At 37.4% G+C, this 19,671-nt stretch overlaps 1 protein-coding gene across 1 annotated transcript in view; it reads right to left on the bottom strand.

Moving 5' to 3' along the window:
- The window catches only part of LOC150085557 (uncharacterized), a 107,260-nt gene that overhangs the window by 48,305 nt on the left and 39,284 nt on the right, over window positions 1-19,671 (bottom strand). Inside the window, exon 3 of the mRNA XM_090373340.1 lies at window positions 18,977-19,066. Within this exon, the coding sequence (XP_090229466.1) occupies window positions 18,977-19,066 (90 nt within the window). The remainder of the gene's footprint in view (window positions 1-18,976; window positions 19,067-19,671) is intronic.

The following is a 19,671-nucleotide window of genomic DNA, read 5'->3' as shown; positions in this document are numbered from 1 at the left end:
AGGCTTTCAATTGCTGCTGAGATTTCACATTTCTCACTTCTATAAATGAAAAAATCTTTTTTTTTTGGGTGGGGGGAATACAACTAATGAAAATTTGAGTTTCTTTGTGTGTATGCAAAATTGTGTTCGCATTGGAAAATATATACAGTCCATTCTGGTTATTTGGAACACATCAGGACTAGTGCATTTTGGCCCCATTAAGCGGCTGCCCCAATTATCCGAAGTTTCATGTGTTAAAAATACAATGTATCCCCCCTTGAAAAATCTAAAAAAAAAAAATTCCAATGGTTTTACTATGTTTTTTTTGCAAAAAAAGACTGAGAAAAACTTATGTTATGATACTGAGATGGAGAAGGGATCGAAGTGATTCCGAAATCAATCCTATTGACTCATTTGCAAACCCCTTCTCCATTGGCAAGTATGCAATCTGATGAATCTTGATGAAGGGTCAATGTATGTAGAATTCAATACAGCTGTTTGCAATTCTTATTTACATCTCAAATGAGACCAGACACATTCCATTTTGTTTACTGCTGCACCTTCACCAGACCAAGGACACCCAGAAATTATCTAACAATTCAGGCTTTCTACTGATGACAACCATAAAAATACAGGCTGATTTTTCAAGCAGGGAAAATCCTTGCTGTCCCTGCCCAAGAGAAGACTAAAACACTCTATGCCAAGCTCTGTATAATTATTTGCAATGACTGACTGGAGCATCATGGTAGAACCCTACATCTCCTCTATGATACCATCTTTGTTCAAATCATGATTAATGTGTCCAGAGTTTGGGGAAGGGAAGATTTATTCATAGTAGCTTTAGAAAATCCCTTCATTTGGTACAAAGCTTCACTTTCCTGGGTATCATTCCAGCTTGTCAAGCAGTATCCATGGGAGTGTTGAGTGTCACAGCAAAAAAACTTACAGCAGACCTGCTTGTTGTTAGGTGTTGCTTGACATATGTCCTTAAACAAGAATCTCCAGAAAGTTTTGGGCAGCGAATAGCCTGCCTTTGTCATCTGAGGAGATACATTAATGATGAGTTAGACACCATTTGGCAGAGTTAATGGACTAATTCTAAGAAGGGAAGATAGATGTATGCTTTCCTGCCTTCTGTTCATACTCTGACCATGGTTACAACTTGGGCTGTCCATCTGCTTTCCCCTGACTGAACATGGTCTTATGTCCAAGCTGAACCTGCTGGGGTTAGCCAACTGAGATCTTTGCTCTTGTACGGAGCCAGAAACTATCCTAAACATCATGCTTCACTGTCTGCTTTGTGTGGACCTATGTGCTTTGCTGGAACAATGGACTCTCATTCTACACGAAGATAACTTAACTTGCTTATGCTGTTTGAGGACCAAACAAGTTTCAGTCTTTTTGTCAATTCATCAAAGCAATGTTTAGGGGAAAAGCTCTGATCAAATAATAGTGACCTACTTCCTCATTGTAGGGATAGTAACTTGTGGTGGAAGTGTGATGGTCCGACCCCACCACAAGGTCAAATAGTCGAAGCTCACAACTAATCTGTTTTTTTTTTTTTAAGTTGACCCATGGATCTTTGATTTGTTTTGTGTTAGCAGAAATGAACTGACTGTTTGTTTGATACTTGTATATGAGCAAGAAGTCTGGGAAGCAGAGATAGGTGAAGGCTCACTTAAAATGTAATAAAATGTCCCTGCCCAAGAATACAAACTTAAACTCTCAAGGCCCCAATCACAGTGTTCAACTTCCTCATTTATTTCACAAATATACGTGAACTCAGTTCCAATCTCAATGATGTTCATTTCCACTTACAGTCTGCTAAGATTCACTTACTTTTTTCGAAAATCTCAATTATTGGTTGCCTCAACCACTGTTCATCTCAATTGTCCTATTTATTCACTCTATGATTCCTATTACTTCAAAATTGGTATTTGTGCATATGTCCACTCTGATAAACACTAAGTATTTGGAATCTTCTCTTTCTGATCTTCTCTGACTAAAAATTTCTCTACTGAAGTCTGTCAAATTCATCTGTTTTCTTTAATTCTCCCAACTTCATGGAATTCCTTTCTCTAAAACTCTACTTTCTTCAGTCCAACTTTCCTAACAGTGAGGCAATTTTCCTTGTCAATTTTAATGTTTACAACTCCAGCTGACCAGTTTTCTGGACACAGAGAGCCAGATGGACAAAAAGTTGAAGCTTTTGTTATGACTTTTGTTATGACCCCGCATGCACAGATTGTTCATTTACCTACTAGAATAACAAACAATTCTAACCACACACACCCAACGATCGATCTTTTATCAAAAACAACACCAAAGTACATGATCGAGGCAAGAGTTTGTCTAGGCACTGCAAATTGCAACTTGGTGATGGTCTCTTCTCAAATGGAGACTTTCTCATGTGGCCATTCTCAGCCTCATGTTGTTTGGCATTATAAGAATGCACAAGTTTAGTATTTGTAAATAAATTTGATGAATTTCGAATGTTGGTCAAGGCATCAAATGCATATATCGTTGGGATATCAAAGATGTGGTGCCACGCAAATATAAGGGATGCAGAATTTGATTGTGGGGAGTACAATGAATACAGAAAGGAAAGACAGAATAGGAGGGGAGGGGTTGTGCTCTCAGTTAAGAAATGCATCAAATTTTAGGCAGTGCATCCAGTTAACATGGGTGGCCAGTGTAATATTCAGTCAGTTTGGTGTGACATAAGCACTAGGAAAGGAAAAATGAGACAGGGATAAAGACTCTGATGAGTACAACAAACAACTGTACAGAAAAATAGAGTGAGCCAGCAAATCAGAATGTCTTATAATGGGAAAGTTTTAACTTTTCGGGTATTGACTGGAACTTGAGTTGGTCACTAACAGAGTTGCAAGACTTTTGTGGATATACCAGATGACCGTTTTCTACAGCAGCACATTAGAGAGGCAAGGGAGTAATGCCCCCGATATAATTATCAGCAGTGATTATTCATGAATTAAGTATCTGAAGATAAAAGAACCACTAGGTGGCAGTGATCATAACATAGTGATGTGGGATTTACTTATAGATATAACTACTATCGAGGGTAAAGGGAAGGGTTCTTGTTTTCGTAAGGTTGACTACAGTGGTCTCAGACAGTTCTTAAAGTCTATATAGTGGGAACCACTGATAACGTTGCCATCAGCCAATTCTAAATGGGAAGCATTCAAGGAATTAATCATAGAAGCTACTAGATATTTCATAACTAAGAAACACTTTTCGAGGTTTAGGCCTAAATGGATGTCAGATGAACTAATGAAACTTGTGGCAGAGAAAAAAAATGCATGGGATGCATGTATGTTGACAGGCGACACAGAAGCCTACAGTAGATATAAATTAGCCTGTAATCAAGTCACAAAGGAGATTAGGCAAGCGAAGGCAGATCACAAGAAATCTTTGGCAAAGGATGCAAAGAAAAACAGCAGAGTCTTCTTTACTTATATAAACTCTAGAAGGAAAGGGATATATCAAATTGGTCCACTTGATAGCAATGGTTTGACTGTTGATGATGATCCTGCTTGGGTTGCTGTCAAACTGAATGAGTATTTTCAACTTCATTTACACATGAAGAATTCTTTAGGGAAGTGTTGGCCAGAAATTTATCAAACTCTAACAGGGAGCTAAATGATTTTCTAATAAGTGAGAGGAAAGTGGAAGAGAAATTGTTGAAGTTAAACATAAGAAAGGTACCAGAGATGGATGGGATCTATCCAGTTATATTAAAGGAGACAGCAAAGGAAGTCAGCAAACCCTTAGCCATAATTATGAGAGCATCCTTGGATTCAGGAGAAGTCCCCATGGACTGGAGATGTGCAGATGTATCCTCAATTCACAAAGGGTGACGAGTAATAACAGACCTGTTAGTTTAACTTCTGTGCCAGGGAAAATAATGGAGTCACTGTTAAAAGTAGTAAGGCTGAATCATCTAGACAAGACTGTAATTACAGTTCAGACACAGCATGGGTTTGTTAAGGGGAAGTCTTGTCTGAGCAGTTTGGCTGGATACTACAATGGTGTGCAAAACTTGAGGGCCAGTCAGGTTTCACCTGTAGCTTCTCATAGGAGTGGCCTGGATATGGGAAAAGCATACCAAAGGAACCTCATGAGGTACAGAAATGATGAAGAAATAATTGGATAGCATACCAGGCCATCCAAAAGATTTAAGTCATCCAAACGTTGAAGTTATATTCCTAACGCCACAGTTGTACTGGGTTAATACAACTTCTTTCATTCAGCCATTAGATCAAGGCATTATATCCACCTTTAAAACTCATTCCATCAGAAAATTGTTACAATGGATTTTGGAAAAAATTGATTCTGAATCTATTGAAGTAATGGAGACATGGAAACATTTTTCAATTGTGGACTGTATCAGAATCATAGTGTTATCACTGAAAGAAGTAAAACCATCAACATTAAATGTGTGTGGATGGCCAGAGCCAGTTCATTCAGAAATTATGATCGAACGGCCAGAAAATGGAATCAGTGCAATATTAGAACTTGCTACGTCAGTAGGAAGTTCTATTATTGCACCGATTGATGCAATAGTAGAACTTCCTACTATTGCATCAATCAAGGTATTGATGATATGACTACTGAAGCCCTCGTGGGTAGTGCAGTTGAGAGAATTGCCCTCCTCCCCACACCGGCTGAGTTCAAATCCCGTCGATGAAGAGAAGAATTTTTATGGGTCTTTTTCACAATGTGGCTGAGTTAGTTCAGCTTGGGCGAGGGACATGCAATTTATAGACAATATACACAGAGTAACATGGCCTAAGTCGCCGATGCTCCTAAAAAAATAAAAAAAGTCATGATTACTGAAGATGTTCAAGAATTACTGGTAGAAAAAGAAGCTGGCATAACGGATTTGGTGCAAATGGCATTGGAGGTAAAATCAAATCAATTCAGATGATGATATCACAGATGAAAATTCTAAACTTCCAAATTTTACACTAAAAAGCATAGGGGAAGGCATAAAGTTAGCCGAGCAATTAGAATTTTATTTTTTGAATGAAAATTCTTGAATGAAAGGAACCCAAAGTTCAAAAGGGAGCTTCAAAAATGCTTAGTTCCAAATGATGAAATTAACAAAAGATTTATCAAGCAAAAGCAAGCAAACCCAGATTACTTATTTTTTAAAGAGAGCAGAAGATACACGAAATCTAGAATGGTGTATTTTTTTAGCTTTTGGAATGTAATCCCCCCCCCCCACCTTTTGTACTTTTTCTTAATCCCATATAACACGGTTTCACACAACACAACATTTTACAGAAACCTAATAACTGAGTTATACGAGGGTTACCCATATAGAAATTTTGCTAGCAGGGATAATGAGTGATTATACCATTGTATAAGGCAATGGTCATTCCCCACCTTGAGTACTTCATACAGGTCAGACCTCATTTTAGGAAAGATGTACAGCTACTGGAACAAGTACAAAGAAGGGCAATGAGACTGGCAAGGGGAACAAAGGGATGTTCGTATGAATATAGGCTTTAATTCTGCAAATTGCAATGTCTGGAGACTAGGCTCCTGCAAGGTGATGTGATTGTTAAGATGTTCAAGGATTTGGATGGATTGAGCAAGCTCAATGCTGATGGGATTCTTCCTCTTGCTCAGATTGCACACACAAGGAGTGCACATTCAAACTGGGGAGGCACAGTTGCAGAATAGATGTGCAGAAGTTTGCCTTTAGCCAGTGAGTGGTTGATACCAACTTCAAACCATTGTTGTGGAAATTGATAGCACAAATATATTCAAAGAAGAACTAGACAAACTATTGGGTGGGAATGGATAGCTGAAATGGAAGATTTTTTTTTTTTTTTTTTTTTTGCTGATTTTTGCCCCACTGCAAATATTCTGTAAAAGCTTGCTTTCTTGCATCATATGCCATTACTAATCTACTGCTAAATTGAGATCATCTGCGAGATTTCTCATCTTTGGTTGGATTACTGTTTTAAATCTCCTGATATCAATGTTTGCTCAGATTGTGCAAATGAAATTATTCTTGTAGAGAGGAAATCCTTAAGATAAGAATGTTGCATATTACAATTGGCTCACATCTGAATCTTCATTAACAATTTTCTGCCTACACTAAAGCTCGCTACAACTGTAAGCAGTAATTAATCAGTGCAAACTAGATTTTGAGAAGTCTAAGAAATAGAAAACTTTCTTCTTGAAGTAAGTTTTCTATTTCTTGACTACTTCAAGAAGTTTTCTATTTCTTGACTACTTCAAGAAGTTTTCTTCTTGAATTAGTCAAGTATTTTGGTCTCTTGCGAAAACTACTGGCTGAAACATTTGCCCATGTATACTCCTAATCTCTGTTAATATCAGATGGTTCTATTGCCTCCTCACCTAGAGATAAAGCCGATTTACTATATCCTACTTTTCTTTAATTCATGTATTGATGATCTTGGTAAATCACCTTCCACTATTCCCAGTAATACATTCCAGTCAATGTACTCCTGTGGTCTCCTTTCAAAAGGACGTCAAAAGAACTTTGAATAATCTTGATGCCAAGAAAGCTCCAGGTCCAGACGACATTCCTCCACTTGTTCTCAATGCTCTAGATGGATTGAGGCTCTAAAATGCTCTAAGGCTCAAAATGGATTGAGTAAGCTTAACTGTTGATAACATCATTAACTCTAGCTCAGATAACAAACATAAGGGGGCACACACATAATTTTGATATCATATATTTGGATTTCAGGAAAACTTTTGACACCGTTGCACATGGAAGACTATTGTACAAATTGGAGCAGAATGGTATTAAGGGGAAGTTGCTACAATGGATAAAAGGATGGTTGAGTGGGAGAAGACAGAGGGTGGTAATTAATGGGTGCTGCTCTTCGTGGACTAATGTTATTAGTGGAGTCCCATAGGGTTCGGTGTTGGGTCCTCTGTTGTTTTGTGTATTTATCAATGATATTGATGAAGGTATATCAGGCTTAGTGTCGAAGTTTGCAGATGATACAAAGGTTGGCAGGGTTGTTAATGACAGTAATGGCAGTGTGCTACTGCAACAGGATCTAGATAATTTGGGCAGATGGGTTAAGAAGTGGCAACTGAAGTTTAACCTTGACAAATGCAAAGTACTGCACATGGGTAGAAGTAACCCCAGAGAAACGTACCAACTGTGTGGCACTACACTTAAGGTGGTAGAAAATGAAAAAGACCTGGGAGTAATTGTGCAGTCAGATATGAAGTTTTCTGAGCAATGCAGACAGGCTGCCAGGGCAGGTCATGGGGTTTTGTCAATGATATATAGGAATTTTGCTAGCAGGGAAAAGGAGGTGATTGTCCCTCTGTATAAGGCAATGGTCAGGCCATGCCTTGAGTACTATATACAGGTCTGGAGGCCTCATTTTAGGAAGGATGTAGATTTGCTTGAACGTGTACAGAGAAGGCCAACAAGATTGGTGAGGGGAATGAAAGGATCCTCTTCATTCAAGAGAGGCTTAAGTTCTGCAAATTGCAGTGGCTGGAGACTAGGCACCTGCGCAGTGATCTGAATGAGGTGTATATGGCCTTGAATGGGTTGAGCATGCTGAATTCTGATGGGATCCTTCCACTTGTTCAGATTACGAACCTAAGGGGCATCAATTCAAATTAAGAAAAGACAGATGTAGAATAGATGTGCAGAAATTTGCCTTTAGGCAGTGGGTGGTTAATTGCTGGAACAAACTTCCATCTGTCGTTGTGTAAGTTGATAGGTTAAATAAATTTAAGGAGGAACTGGAAAGGCATTTGGAGGGAATGGTGTGTTTTTTTTTTTTTTTTTTTTTTCTTGGCTGATGCTAGATAAGCCAAATGCCACATGCCACTACTACGACTACTACTACTACTACATACTGAGGGAGATTGGTTGCAGAATAGACATGTGGAAATTTGCTTTCAGAGAACAAACTTCCATCTGGTGTTGTGGAACCCCAGGGACTCACATCTTGTATGGCTTAACCAGGGTCCTGAGCTGGATATCATCATTCTTCTCTTTCTTGGTGATTTCTTTCTACTTCTGACCCTTGTTCTCTCTCTCTCTCTCTCTCTCTCTCTCTCTCTCTCTCTCTCTCTCTCAGGGTAATTCAGCAATTGTTTTTTCTTTTTTTTTTGGCTGGTGCAGCATAAGCCTCAGGCTTCCTTGCACCATATAGCTAATAATAATAAGTGGGCAGTTAAATAAATTTAAGGAAGAATTATTACACAGATTATTAAAGGGGATGGACATGAAAAGGGTTTTTTTTTTTTTTTTTTGGCTTATGCTGTATAAGCTTGCTTTCTTTCATAATTTGTCATTACTATTACTAATAGTTGTGCGTTCAAAATCAACATCCTGCTAAATTCTTTTAAGTTGTAGGAGGATAAACCTAGCAAAAAATTTTATGGTATAATGGAGAAGCAGTATCTATGAAATAGCAATAAGTAGATAGATTTCATCCTTCACCAAGACCAGTACAATATGCCTCAAAAGGCAAGGCAGGAAACATGCCATACATTAAGTTAATCAAAATCTCCAACCACTGGTCAGTTAGACTACAACTTGGCAACAAAGTGAAGAAACTCTTTAATCTGTTGATGATTGTAGTAAAGGATGCATAATTTGGCAAAAAGAAAGTCATTATCCCTGCTGTCTGACCATTATCCCTGCTATTGTACCGTACCTTTATCTAAGCAGCTCTGGAAGTCTTTCAACACAAATACAATCTGGTGAAGTTGCATCTGTTTGCAAAAACCAGACAAACATTATTAGCATTGTAGTGTGTGCATGTGTACAGGCACGCTGTTTGTAGTCAACCACATTGTACTATATTTTTAAGTCTGCAAATATGATTTGATAATGTTAAATCGCTTTGTAAAGCCAGTCGAGAGAGAGAGAGCACGCGCACACCCACTGCAATCACTCGGAATGAAGCTCCCTGGCACATGGAGCTGGCCCTTCATTTTTCATTTTTAGAGTGTCTGGCATCAGGGTGGCCAATCCACAAGAAAGCAACAGAATTAGAGTTTGAGCCAGGGGTAAAAAGAGATAGCAAAACTAAGGAAGGAATTTAAGGCATCCCCAGAAAAAGAGTGAAAGATGTGGTGCAGGACAGTAGTGAGCAGGAAAATGGTTATGTGTGCAATCAACAGACTTGATCCCACATTGGCAGCAAAATAGTACCACTGGTGACTACAATTTCTTACCTCTGAAGAGCCATATCAGATAATCCCACATCAAGGCGAATCCTGACCTCAGTAAAGGTTGGTGAAGAAGATTAGGATGGTCCCAATAAACACTTTAAATCCCACCATTACAGTGGATGTTACCAAATCTGATCCCTAGAGACTGGGAGTTAGCATGAATATCACACTGGATAGTGTCCCAAAATCAACAAGATGGTTGATGAGGATAAGCTGGAATGGTCAAGTTGAGATATGAAATCCCACTGTGGTGGTTGCCACAGTGGGATTTCATATCTCAACTTGACCATTGCAGATGTGGACTTCCTAATGTGGACTTTGCAAGTCCACATTAGGAAGTCCACATCTGCAAGAAGCCCATGCTGTAGAGCAGGGGTCGGCAAATTTTTTTTGTAAAGGGCCAGATAGTAAATATTTTAGGCTTTGTGGGCCCAGAGGCAAAATAGAGGATATTATGTAGGTACTTATATAATAAGAGAGAAAACAAATTTTTTATTGGCAAAATTCAAAATATAATTATAATAACTGAATACAATTTTTTGGAATACAGGTCTACTAATGAGAATGGAATTTATTTTTTTTTTGGGAAAATATTTCACTTAGTTGAGGTTCAAAGTTGGTGTTCCCTATCATCAAAATTGATTTCAAATGTTCATCTGTTAATGCTGATCTGTAATAAGATTTTACGTATTTCACCTTTGAAAATGTCTTTTCACACAGATAGGTAGTGGTGCCAAATACTGATATTAATCCACAAGCATATGATTTATTGGGCATATTCATTGCTTGGAAGGCATTTATATAGAATTCTATTAGATTCTTCTCTTGATATTTGCCTTTTAGCATGTCATTACATTGCAGATTAATCACTTCCAATTGAAGGTTAGGTGGAAGCTCCTCAATTGCACAATTAAATGGATTTTTAAATATGCTAATTTCTTTTGCACTTGCATTGAAGTCCAAAAAATGCTGTTGGAACTATACTTTGAGCTCGAAAAATATGTCCTCTGCAAATTTGTATGGGAATGGAGATCTCACTCCTTGTTTTTACTTTTGACAGCATGAAAAGTGTATAAAGCAGCTTAACATTACTTGTGATTCAAAAACCATTACTTTACTGCAGTATAAGTTTCGCATATAAGCACTGTTTTGCTTTGTAATTTTGGGTTGAATTCATTAAGATATATTATCAAGTCTGCAGCAAAAGCTAATTTCCAAAGCCATTCACTGTTTGATAATAGTGGTTGAGGTTCTTCTCGAAAAGAAAAATTTCAGTCTTGGCCCTGAGCTCAAAAATTCAAAATAAAACTTTACCACTGCTAAGCCATCGAACTGCTGTGTGGCAGGGTAAGTCAGGATATTCAGCTTCTATTTCTGACAAAAATTCATGGAACTGATGATGATTAAGTCCACAAGAGCGAATGAAGTTCACTACTGGTTTAGTGACACATGATAGATTCAAATATTTTCCGAAAAGTACCTGCTGATGAATAATACAATGAATAACAATAGGCTTTAAACATATTGCATGTTCACAAGCTTCGTAAATTTGTCCAACTAAGCCTTTTCCTGCTCCACACATATTTTTACCACCATCAGTTGTAACACATCTTAGCAGATGCCACTTCAGGTTGTACTGAATTAGTGTTTTCTCAACTTCTTTGAAAACATTCTTGCCTGTAGTTGTTTCATGCAGACTATTCATTGAGGTTAAATCTTCAGTCACTTCGAACTCGGCACTGACTCCTCGAATAAACAACAACTGAGCACTAACGGAAACATCTGTCGACTCATCAAAAGCAAAGGAAAACCTCTCAAAATCATTTGCCTTGTTTTTTAATTGACTATTGATGTTGCTCCCAATGTCAACTCTTTGAGCCACTGTTCTCACTGAAGGCTAATAGTCTTAAACAAGTCTATTTTCTCTGGACACATTTCTTCAGTTGCTGCAATCAAACACGATTTAATTAACTCTCCATCGGTAAATGGTTTTCCTTGCTTGACTAACAAATGAGGCACTCAAAAACTTGTTTTGGTTGCAGCCTCATTTCTTCGTTTTTTATTTTTGCAAAGAAATTCTGCTATGATGTGATATTCCATTTTAAATTTCCTAATTTTTTGGACTGTTGCTTTTGCTTTCCTGTGAGTTGGAAATATTGTGATGAGTGCTTCAGATCTGACGAGTGTGGGCTTAGCAAACCCAGGGTTTGCTAAGCCCATATCCTGAGCTGGATATCATCATTCTTCTCTTTCTGCTTTTCTTGGTGATTCCCTTTTACTTATGACTGACTGACTAACTGACTCACTCTCTCTCTCTCTCTCTGAGGATAATGAGCATGGGAATTTTTATTTTTGGCTAGGGCAGCATAAGCCTCAGGCTTTCTTGCACCATATGGCTAATAATAATAATGTCAATGTATATTGTATTCTTTTAGCACTGCTATAGTGTCATTGCATAAAAAACACAATGTTTTGGCATTTAATTCAATAACAGAGAACAACAGAACATTAAAAGTGCGTCACCCTTTGAACCCCTTTGTGAATTGGGGATACCTCTGCACATCTCCGGTCCACGAGGACCTCCCCTGAATCTAAGGATGTTCTCATAACTATGGCTAAGAGTTTGCTTACTTCCCTTGCTGCCTCCTTCAATATAACTGGATAGATTCCATCGGCTCCAAGTGCCTTTTTTTATGTTTAACTTCAATGCTTTCTCCTTCACTTTGCTCTCCATTATTACAAAATCATTTAGCTCCCTGTTAGAGTTTAGTAAACTTCTGTCCTCCTCTTCCTTAAGAATTCCTGATGTGTGAACGTAGATGCAAATTACTCATTCAATTTGTCAGCTATCTGAGCAGGATCATCAGCAGTTGAACCACAACGTCAAGTGGACCAATCTGATTCATCCCTTTCCTTCTAGAGTTTACATAAGTAAAGAAGTTTTTGTTGTTTTTCTTTGCATCCTTTCCTAAGTATTTCTTGTAATCAGCCTTCATGTGCCTAACCTTTGTGACTTGATTAGAGACTAGCTTATATCTGCCATAAGCTTCTGTCACCTGATAATTTATATGCATCCCACGCATTTTTCTTCTCTGCCACGAGCCTCATTAGTCCATCCGACATCCATTTTGGTCTAAATCTTGAACAGTATTTGTTAGTTGGTATGAAAAGTCTAGTAGCTTCCAAAATTAATTCCTTGAAGGCTTCCCATTTAGCATTCGCTGTTTTTAACATCATCAGGTGATCCAACTGTATAGAATTTAAAAACTGTCTGAAACCACTCTAGTCACCTTTATGAAAACTAAAACCCTTCCCTGTACCCTCGATTGTAGTTACATCTTTTAGTAAATCACACATCAAATAGACTGTGATCACTGTCACCTAGTGGTTCCTTTATCTCCAAATTCCTAATGCATGAATCATCACTGTTGATAAACAGATCATGAGTATTACTCCCTGTGATTGCCCCTTGAATATGTTGCTGTAGAAAACAATCCTCCAATAAATCCACAAAAGTCTTGCTAGCGTGCGAGTGACCAATCCACAAGTTCCGGTCAATACCTGGAAAGTTAAAATCCCCATTACAAGACATTTTGATTTACTGGCCCATTCTATTTCTCTGCACAATTTATTGTACTCATCAGAGTCATTAGGCCTATAACACACTCCTATTCTCATTTTCCCTTTCCTAGTGTTTATGTCACACCAAACTGACTCAACATTGCACTGTCCCATGTCAACTGGATGCACTTCCTTAGATTTTGTGTTTCTTAACTAACAGCATAACCCCTCCTCCCTTCCTACCCTGTTTATCCTTTCTATATACATTGTACTCCCCAAATTCCAGTTCTGCACTGCTTACATCTGTGTGACACTATGCCTCTGATATTCCAACAATATCCGCCTTCCATGTCTTCACCAGCACCTCAAGTTCATCAAATTTATTTACTATACTCCTAGTCTTTTGTGTACATGAAGTGTACATGCACCTATTCTTACTCTTAGTTATCCTAACACAGCCCATATATTTACTTGTTCCATGTGAATTGGAACAAGTAAATACAACAGCAGTCCTGGAAATCCCCAGCACCTTGCTTTCCGGGCTGCTGCTCATTCCAATAAAAGCAGTGCAAGAATCATTTTCACTGATGCCTGTGGCTACTGTTAATCTATTAGTCTGTGAATCCACCCCCAAGCTAGCAGGTTTCTGATCCACCTAACACTGCCTTGATAGCATCAGCAAATATTCTTGCACCATTTCTATTTAAGCGTATCCCATCCCTGTAGAAACAGCCTCTCCTGTTATCAAGTACAGGCCACGCTGAAAAAATTTCTAAACGATGAGCCTTGCACAATCTCTCCAGGGTGGAATTGATTGACAAGCTCTCAATCATATACTCCCTCCTATCGTGTCTGGGCAGAATTGCAGACACAACATGCTATGCAGGGTCGGATTAAGGATGAAATAGGCACTCAGCCATATTTAAATTTGAGGCCCGTTTAACCCATTACCAGCCATAATTGAATTTAAAAGAAAAATACCATTTTCTCGCTTAATATCAGCTAAAAGCATTCAAATGAAGACATTGTAAAAAAATTTTATTCAAAAAACTCCCTGGTTACAGAAAAAAAGTACGTCCCATTTTTGGGACGTTGGCTGAGAATAAGAAATATTTAGGAAATTAGACAAAGGAAAAAAAAAAAAAAATTTATTGAAAATCAAACAATGGTGTTTTACACTAACTATGTATCAAACATATAATAATAAAAAAGTCATTTTGTGTGAAAGGGAACAAAACATATGTCACGTAGGGGTACATCACATTTGTTACAAAGTCTCTTTGTTTTTTTACCTCATAAAGCACATCTTCGTTGTGTCGTTATTGGAACTACCAAATGTCCATTGCCATCAAATCTCACATCCAAGCTCAGTCGTCCACCTAGAAGTTTAGACTTTGGTGGACCCCGCCTTTTTGAAGCAGAAGTTGTTTTAGAAAGGTAGGCCAATACTACTTTCCTGCGTACATCCAGAAGCAATACATTTTCTTGAGAATTGGTAATTTGATACAATCTCAAAGTGTTGACAATGCATATATCTAGGAGTTGTGTGAATAATGGCCACCACCATTTTTTTGAACGAATTCTGATTCTATAAAGTGAAACTTGCTTATCTAACATGTCCACTCCACCCATATGTGAATTATATTCTTGTATGACCTTTGGTACAGGAATTTGAATTTGCTTTCTGTCTTTATGGGAGTAACGTCTAGTTTGTTCTAATGGCTCAATGCAACTGTAATTAGTGGCAAGTGAAATCGGTTTATTATCATTCCATTTTAGCACAAGTACTTCATTTGATTGGTCGAATCTATAATCAAAATAGCCCCGATCCTTCTCTTTTTCCGTTTGCTTGCTAGAAATCAAAGGACACTTTTGTGTTCAGTTTTCTCGGACTGTTCCTGTTGCTTTCATTCTCAGCTCTCTAAGGTGGCACATTATTTCATGGCTGGTGAAGAAATTGTCGAAAAACAGTTCATGTTTTTCATATTGGTCAGCAGGTATTGATGAAATTAGGTTTGTAATAACTCGAACTCCCAACGGTCCCTCCATTTTCTCACTTTTGCCACAATATGTTTCAAAATTATATAAATAACTGCTTGAACTACATAAACACCAGAGTTTGTAACCAAATTTGATTGGTTTTCACGCATAAACATTTTTGCAGAATGTCATCCATAATATCGAATCATCATTTTATCTATTGATAAATGGGAGTGAATCACGCCAAATTTTAAAAAGTTTTGCTTTAGTATATCAAAATATGGTCGTACTTTGAACATTTTGTCGTTTATATTAAGGCGTGAATTGTCCATTAAATAGAGATACTTTTTTATTTGTTTGATCGTCTTCTTGGCATCGCATTGTATACTAAAGGTATACTAGCATCCGGGGCTTGTTCCCAATACATGTCCTCTTGAGGAAGTTTGTGATAACCACTAAACAATAGAACCCCAATAAAACTTCTCAATTCATCGGCACTAAGCGAAAAATTTGGGTCAATTTTTGTTGTGCGTACAACGTGCTTTGCTCTACTATATGATCAATAATGCCTTGAGAGAAAACCCTTCAAAAATTTCAACTGCTGTTTTACCGTATAATAGAGATATAACATTTTCAAAATTATTTTGGGATAAACTATTCGTCTCAGTGTACTGTATTTGATTCTTTGTCCACTCTGGTGTTTTTCCTTTTATGTGACTTATTTTTGCAACTGTTTGAGAAATTGATTTTTTGTTTGTTTGTTTGTTATTTGGTTTTTAGGAGCATTAGCAACTAAGGCCATATTGCTCCGAGATATGCGGTGGTCATTCCCTGACCTTTCTGCATCCTCCGTATTTGGTGGTGACGGGCTCGAACCCCGGTCTAATCAAGAAGCGTGTGCTACGCACTGCTGCTCCTTCCCACCTGGCTATGGAGGCGCCTTTGATTTTTTGTATTTATTGCGATATTCTAATAGGCTTGAAAAGCTTCCTGATGTATCTTCATTATGCGGAAGATGGTTCGTCACTTTACACAGCTTACATTTTTTTACAGCCAGTGCATCGTCGTTGCTGCTCAATTCATATTCGTCATTTATAGGCGTAAATAACTCTAGGGTACCTGCAACATCTTCCACTTCTTCTCCTTCAAGATTATTTTCTTCAAAATTCTCTGTCAGTTAGCTCATCAGGATCTGGAGGAATGATTGGAACATCAACATCGTCGTTATCCATGTCTTCCCAAAATGCAGGATCCGCAAACATTACCTCTATTTGTTTTGTAATTAGATATTTTCTAACAGTGTACGTTCCACCGCTCATGGCTTTGCTTTATAATATTTTTACAAAGGTAAACCACTAAAATTTCGTTTTGACTCGAGAAACACCCACGTGCTTGCTGATGTTATTTTCAGCCAATGTCCTAAAAATGGGACATCAACATAAATAACAAATTTACAATAAATAATAGTGTAGGTGGCTTACCCTTTTAGTTGAATCACAAAAAGCAACTATTCTAGAATATATTTCTAGAGCCCTTATAGTGTTTGGAAAAAAACAGAGAAACTTTTATGCACTTATAATAACTTAATAACAGTGCTTTTCATCCAAAAATGCCTGTAAAAATGTCTTTTGTTTATATTTTTGTTTGAAATATCCTTGTGACATACTGACCATTTATGAATCACTGTATCTATATGTATTCACAAAGAACTGGGATCCTGTTTAATATGTTCTGTCTTGCCTAAAAAGAAGAAGCTGCCATCCATAGTAAATTTATGTAGTTATTTATTACATAAATCAAATTTTTATATGAATTAATTTCTGAAACTAATTTCTGTGTGATAATTGAGGACTGCCATATTCGTCTTGTGATTGCCTGTTTCTTATATACATTTTTCCATCTGCTATGTCTAAAAGTATTCCTAGGATTACTCACAATTTGTAACTGCACATAAGGTGCAATCACTATGTCATTCACAATGCAGAGCAATCACCTACAACTAATGATACTTTTGTCTGAGGAGAGCATCTAGAGGAGCCAGCTGGTCCTGCTTAGAGAACTTCAAGAAAGTAAACTGAACAGCAAATTAGACTTTTATATAAATATCAATTATCACTCTGCAAACATAACTGGTTTAATATGTTCTGCAACTTGACATTCTGCAACTTTTGGGCAGATGGGCTGAGAAGTGGCAACTGAAGTTTACTCTTGACAAATGTAAAGCATTGCATATGGGTAGAAGTAACCCCAGAGAAATGTACCAACTGTGTGGTACTACACTTAAGGCAGTATTTTTTTTTTTTTTTGATTTGGTAGTTGTTGGCGCATCGGCTTCTGTGGCCATATTGCACCTCCCAAGGTTTTTGCAGTACTTTGATCCAAGCCCGAGCCGGGAATCGAACCCGCGACCTTTGGGTTGCCGGGCAGGTACCTTAAGGCAGTAGAGGCCTGACGTAGCCCAGTTGTCAGGAGCGAGAGTACATAGCACGCGTTTCCTTGAGTGGACCGGGGTTCAAGCCCATGACTACTAAATATGATAAATATTTGTATTGATGATTTATTGTAAACTCTATTGACTTGGTTGTCTTGCTGGAGTATAAACAGAAAATTTAAAATGAAAAAGACCTGAGAGTAATTGTGCAGTCAGATATGACGTTTTCTGAGCAATGCAGACAGGCTGCCAGAGCAGGTAATAGGGTTTTGTCAATGATATATAGGAATTTTGCTAGCAGGGAAAAGGAGGTGATTGTCCCTCTGTATAAGGCAGTGGCCTGACCATTGCCTCTGTACAAGGCAATGGTCAGGCCATGCCTTGAGTACTGCATACAAGTCTGGAGGCCTAATTTTAGGAAGGATGTAGATTTGCTTGAGCGTGTACAGAGAAGGGGGACAAGATTGGTGAAGGGAATGAAGGGATCCTCTTACCAAGAGAGGCTTAAGTTCTGCAAATTGCAGTGGCTGGAGACTAGGCACCTGCGCGGTGATCTGATTGAGGTGTATAAGACCTCGAATGGGTTGAGCACGCTGAATTCTGATGGGATTCTTTCACTTGTTCAGATTACGAACCTAAGGGGGCATAAATTCAAATTAAGGAAAGACAGATGAAAAATAGATGTGTGGAAATTTGCCTTTAGCCAGCGGGTGGTTAATTGCTGGAACAAACTTCCATCTATCGTTGTGAAAGTTGATAGGTTAAATAAATTTAAGGAGGAACTGGACAAACATTTAGAGGGAATGGTTGTGTGAAATTTTTTTTTTTTTTTTTTTGCTGATGCTGCATAAGCTCATAGACTTGCTTTCTTGCATCACATGCCACTACTACTACATACATAAGGATCGGGGGATTTTCATCCAACTGGATGAAAATCACATGAATTTTAATTAAAAATGAATTTCTTTCGACTGACTGGGAAAGAAAACCAGATACCTTTGCTAGAGGTTGACTAAATTGAACATAGTGAGAAGATAGCCCAAAAAAGTCTCGGTCCTCATCTAGAATGACTAAAGCCTATGATTGTTGAACTTGGTGCAATAAAGTCAGAGTTCATAGGTGGCAGCATTTGCTAATCTTACCAAATATGTTAATTAAAATTTTTTCAGTATATATCAAACTTTTAATTTATTAAAAGGATTTTTATTTTAGTACACAATTTGAATGTTATTTACTTTTTTTAAATTCAAACTAAAATTTGACACTGAAAACCTTTTAAAGAGGGCCACATTATCTGCATGCCAATCAAAATTATTTCACGATCCAACCATAGTGCCATGTAATAAGAAATTGCAAACTGTAGCACTGACTATGCAGACAAATAGATTTTACACAGTCAGAATGACCGTAACCATCAGTCTGATGTTGCAAATGTGATTATAAATATGTACATGCAGGAAATTTAATTTGAGTACATCAGTGTCTATTATATCATTTATTTCTTAGCCTTGTTTTTACATTATGGCCTTAAGAATTTATATGAGATAATAACTCTGTTGCTAATCACTTATTAGACTGCCTTTTCTTTCCCTTGGCAAGAATGTTACCAGAATGAATAATCCCAGACTACTTTCATTTTCTCTTTAAATAATTATAAAGAGAAAGACCTAAATGTGCAATACAGCATATATATATATATATATATATATATCAAGTGATATATATTCAAAGATAAATAATTACTTATTGAATAACACTTTCAAAAATGCTATATTCTTCTATGTGCTTTATACATTGAATTATACTTACTTCTACTATAGACCTCAGGGTCTGCAGCTGAACAATGCGTGCTTTATTATTATTTTTAAACAGCTCACTTGGTTCTATGCCATTTATTTTCTGAAAATGAATATAATAAGATTAGGGAATGACATAATGTACATATTACAATGCTATTTGAGATTATCCAAATTGAATATTTAATGCACAAGTTGACAATGGAACATTATGACCAGAAGATGAAGCTAACATTCACATTAGTAGCTTTTAAATGTGCAATTCTAAATCTAAAAATTAGTACACAATTTTAACTGCTTACATAAAGCACACTAAACACCAATTCTGATCTCCCTTACCCAATATTTTTCCACCTTTTTTCACTGGGAGTGAAATCGAGAATAAAAAAAACCAACTTAGGTGTAAGTGAGCAAAGAAGACTATATTAAACTGTCAGTATTGTCAATGGAGACAAGATACAGACTTGAAATTAGTAAGCAGGAACCAATGATTAGTTGGAACAGTTCATTGAAACTGCATGGTCTTTGTTCCTGTTAAAGTGGGTGGAAGTCATAAGTGATGAATACTGATAGCTGTAATATATGAAGCATGATCAAAAATGCAGCTTTGTAGTGAATGGTGACTTGATGCAACATGTTCGGTAAGTCATTTAGACATAGTACTGCACGAATTTCCCACTTATCTGCAATCAGTCTGAATTAGAACAT

This window comes from Mastigoproctus giganteus, chromosome 5 (genome assembly GCF_048544385.1).
Source record: "Mastigoproctus giganteus isolate SK-2022 chromosome 5, ASM4854438v1, whole genome shotgun sequence".
NCBI lineage: Eukaryota > Metazoa > Arthropoda > Arachnida > Uropygi > Thelyphonidae > Mastigoproctus > Mastigoproctus giganteus.
Note: the sequence above shows the minus strand (reverse complement) of the source record. Positions and strands in the feature narration are given on the sequence as shown.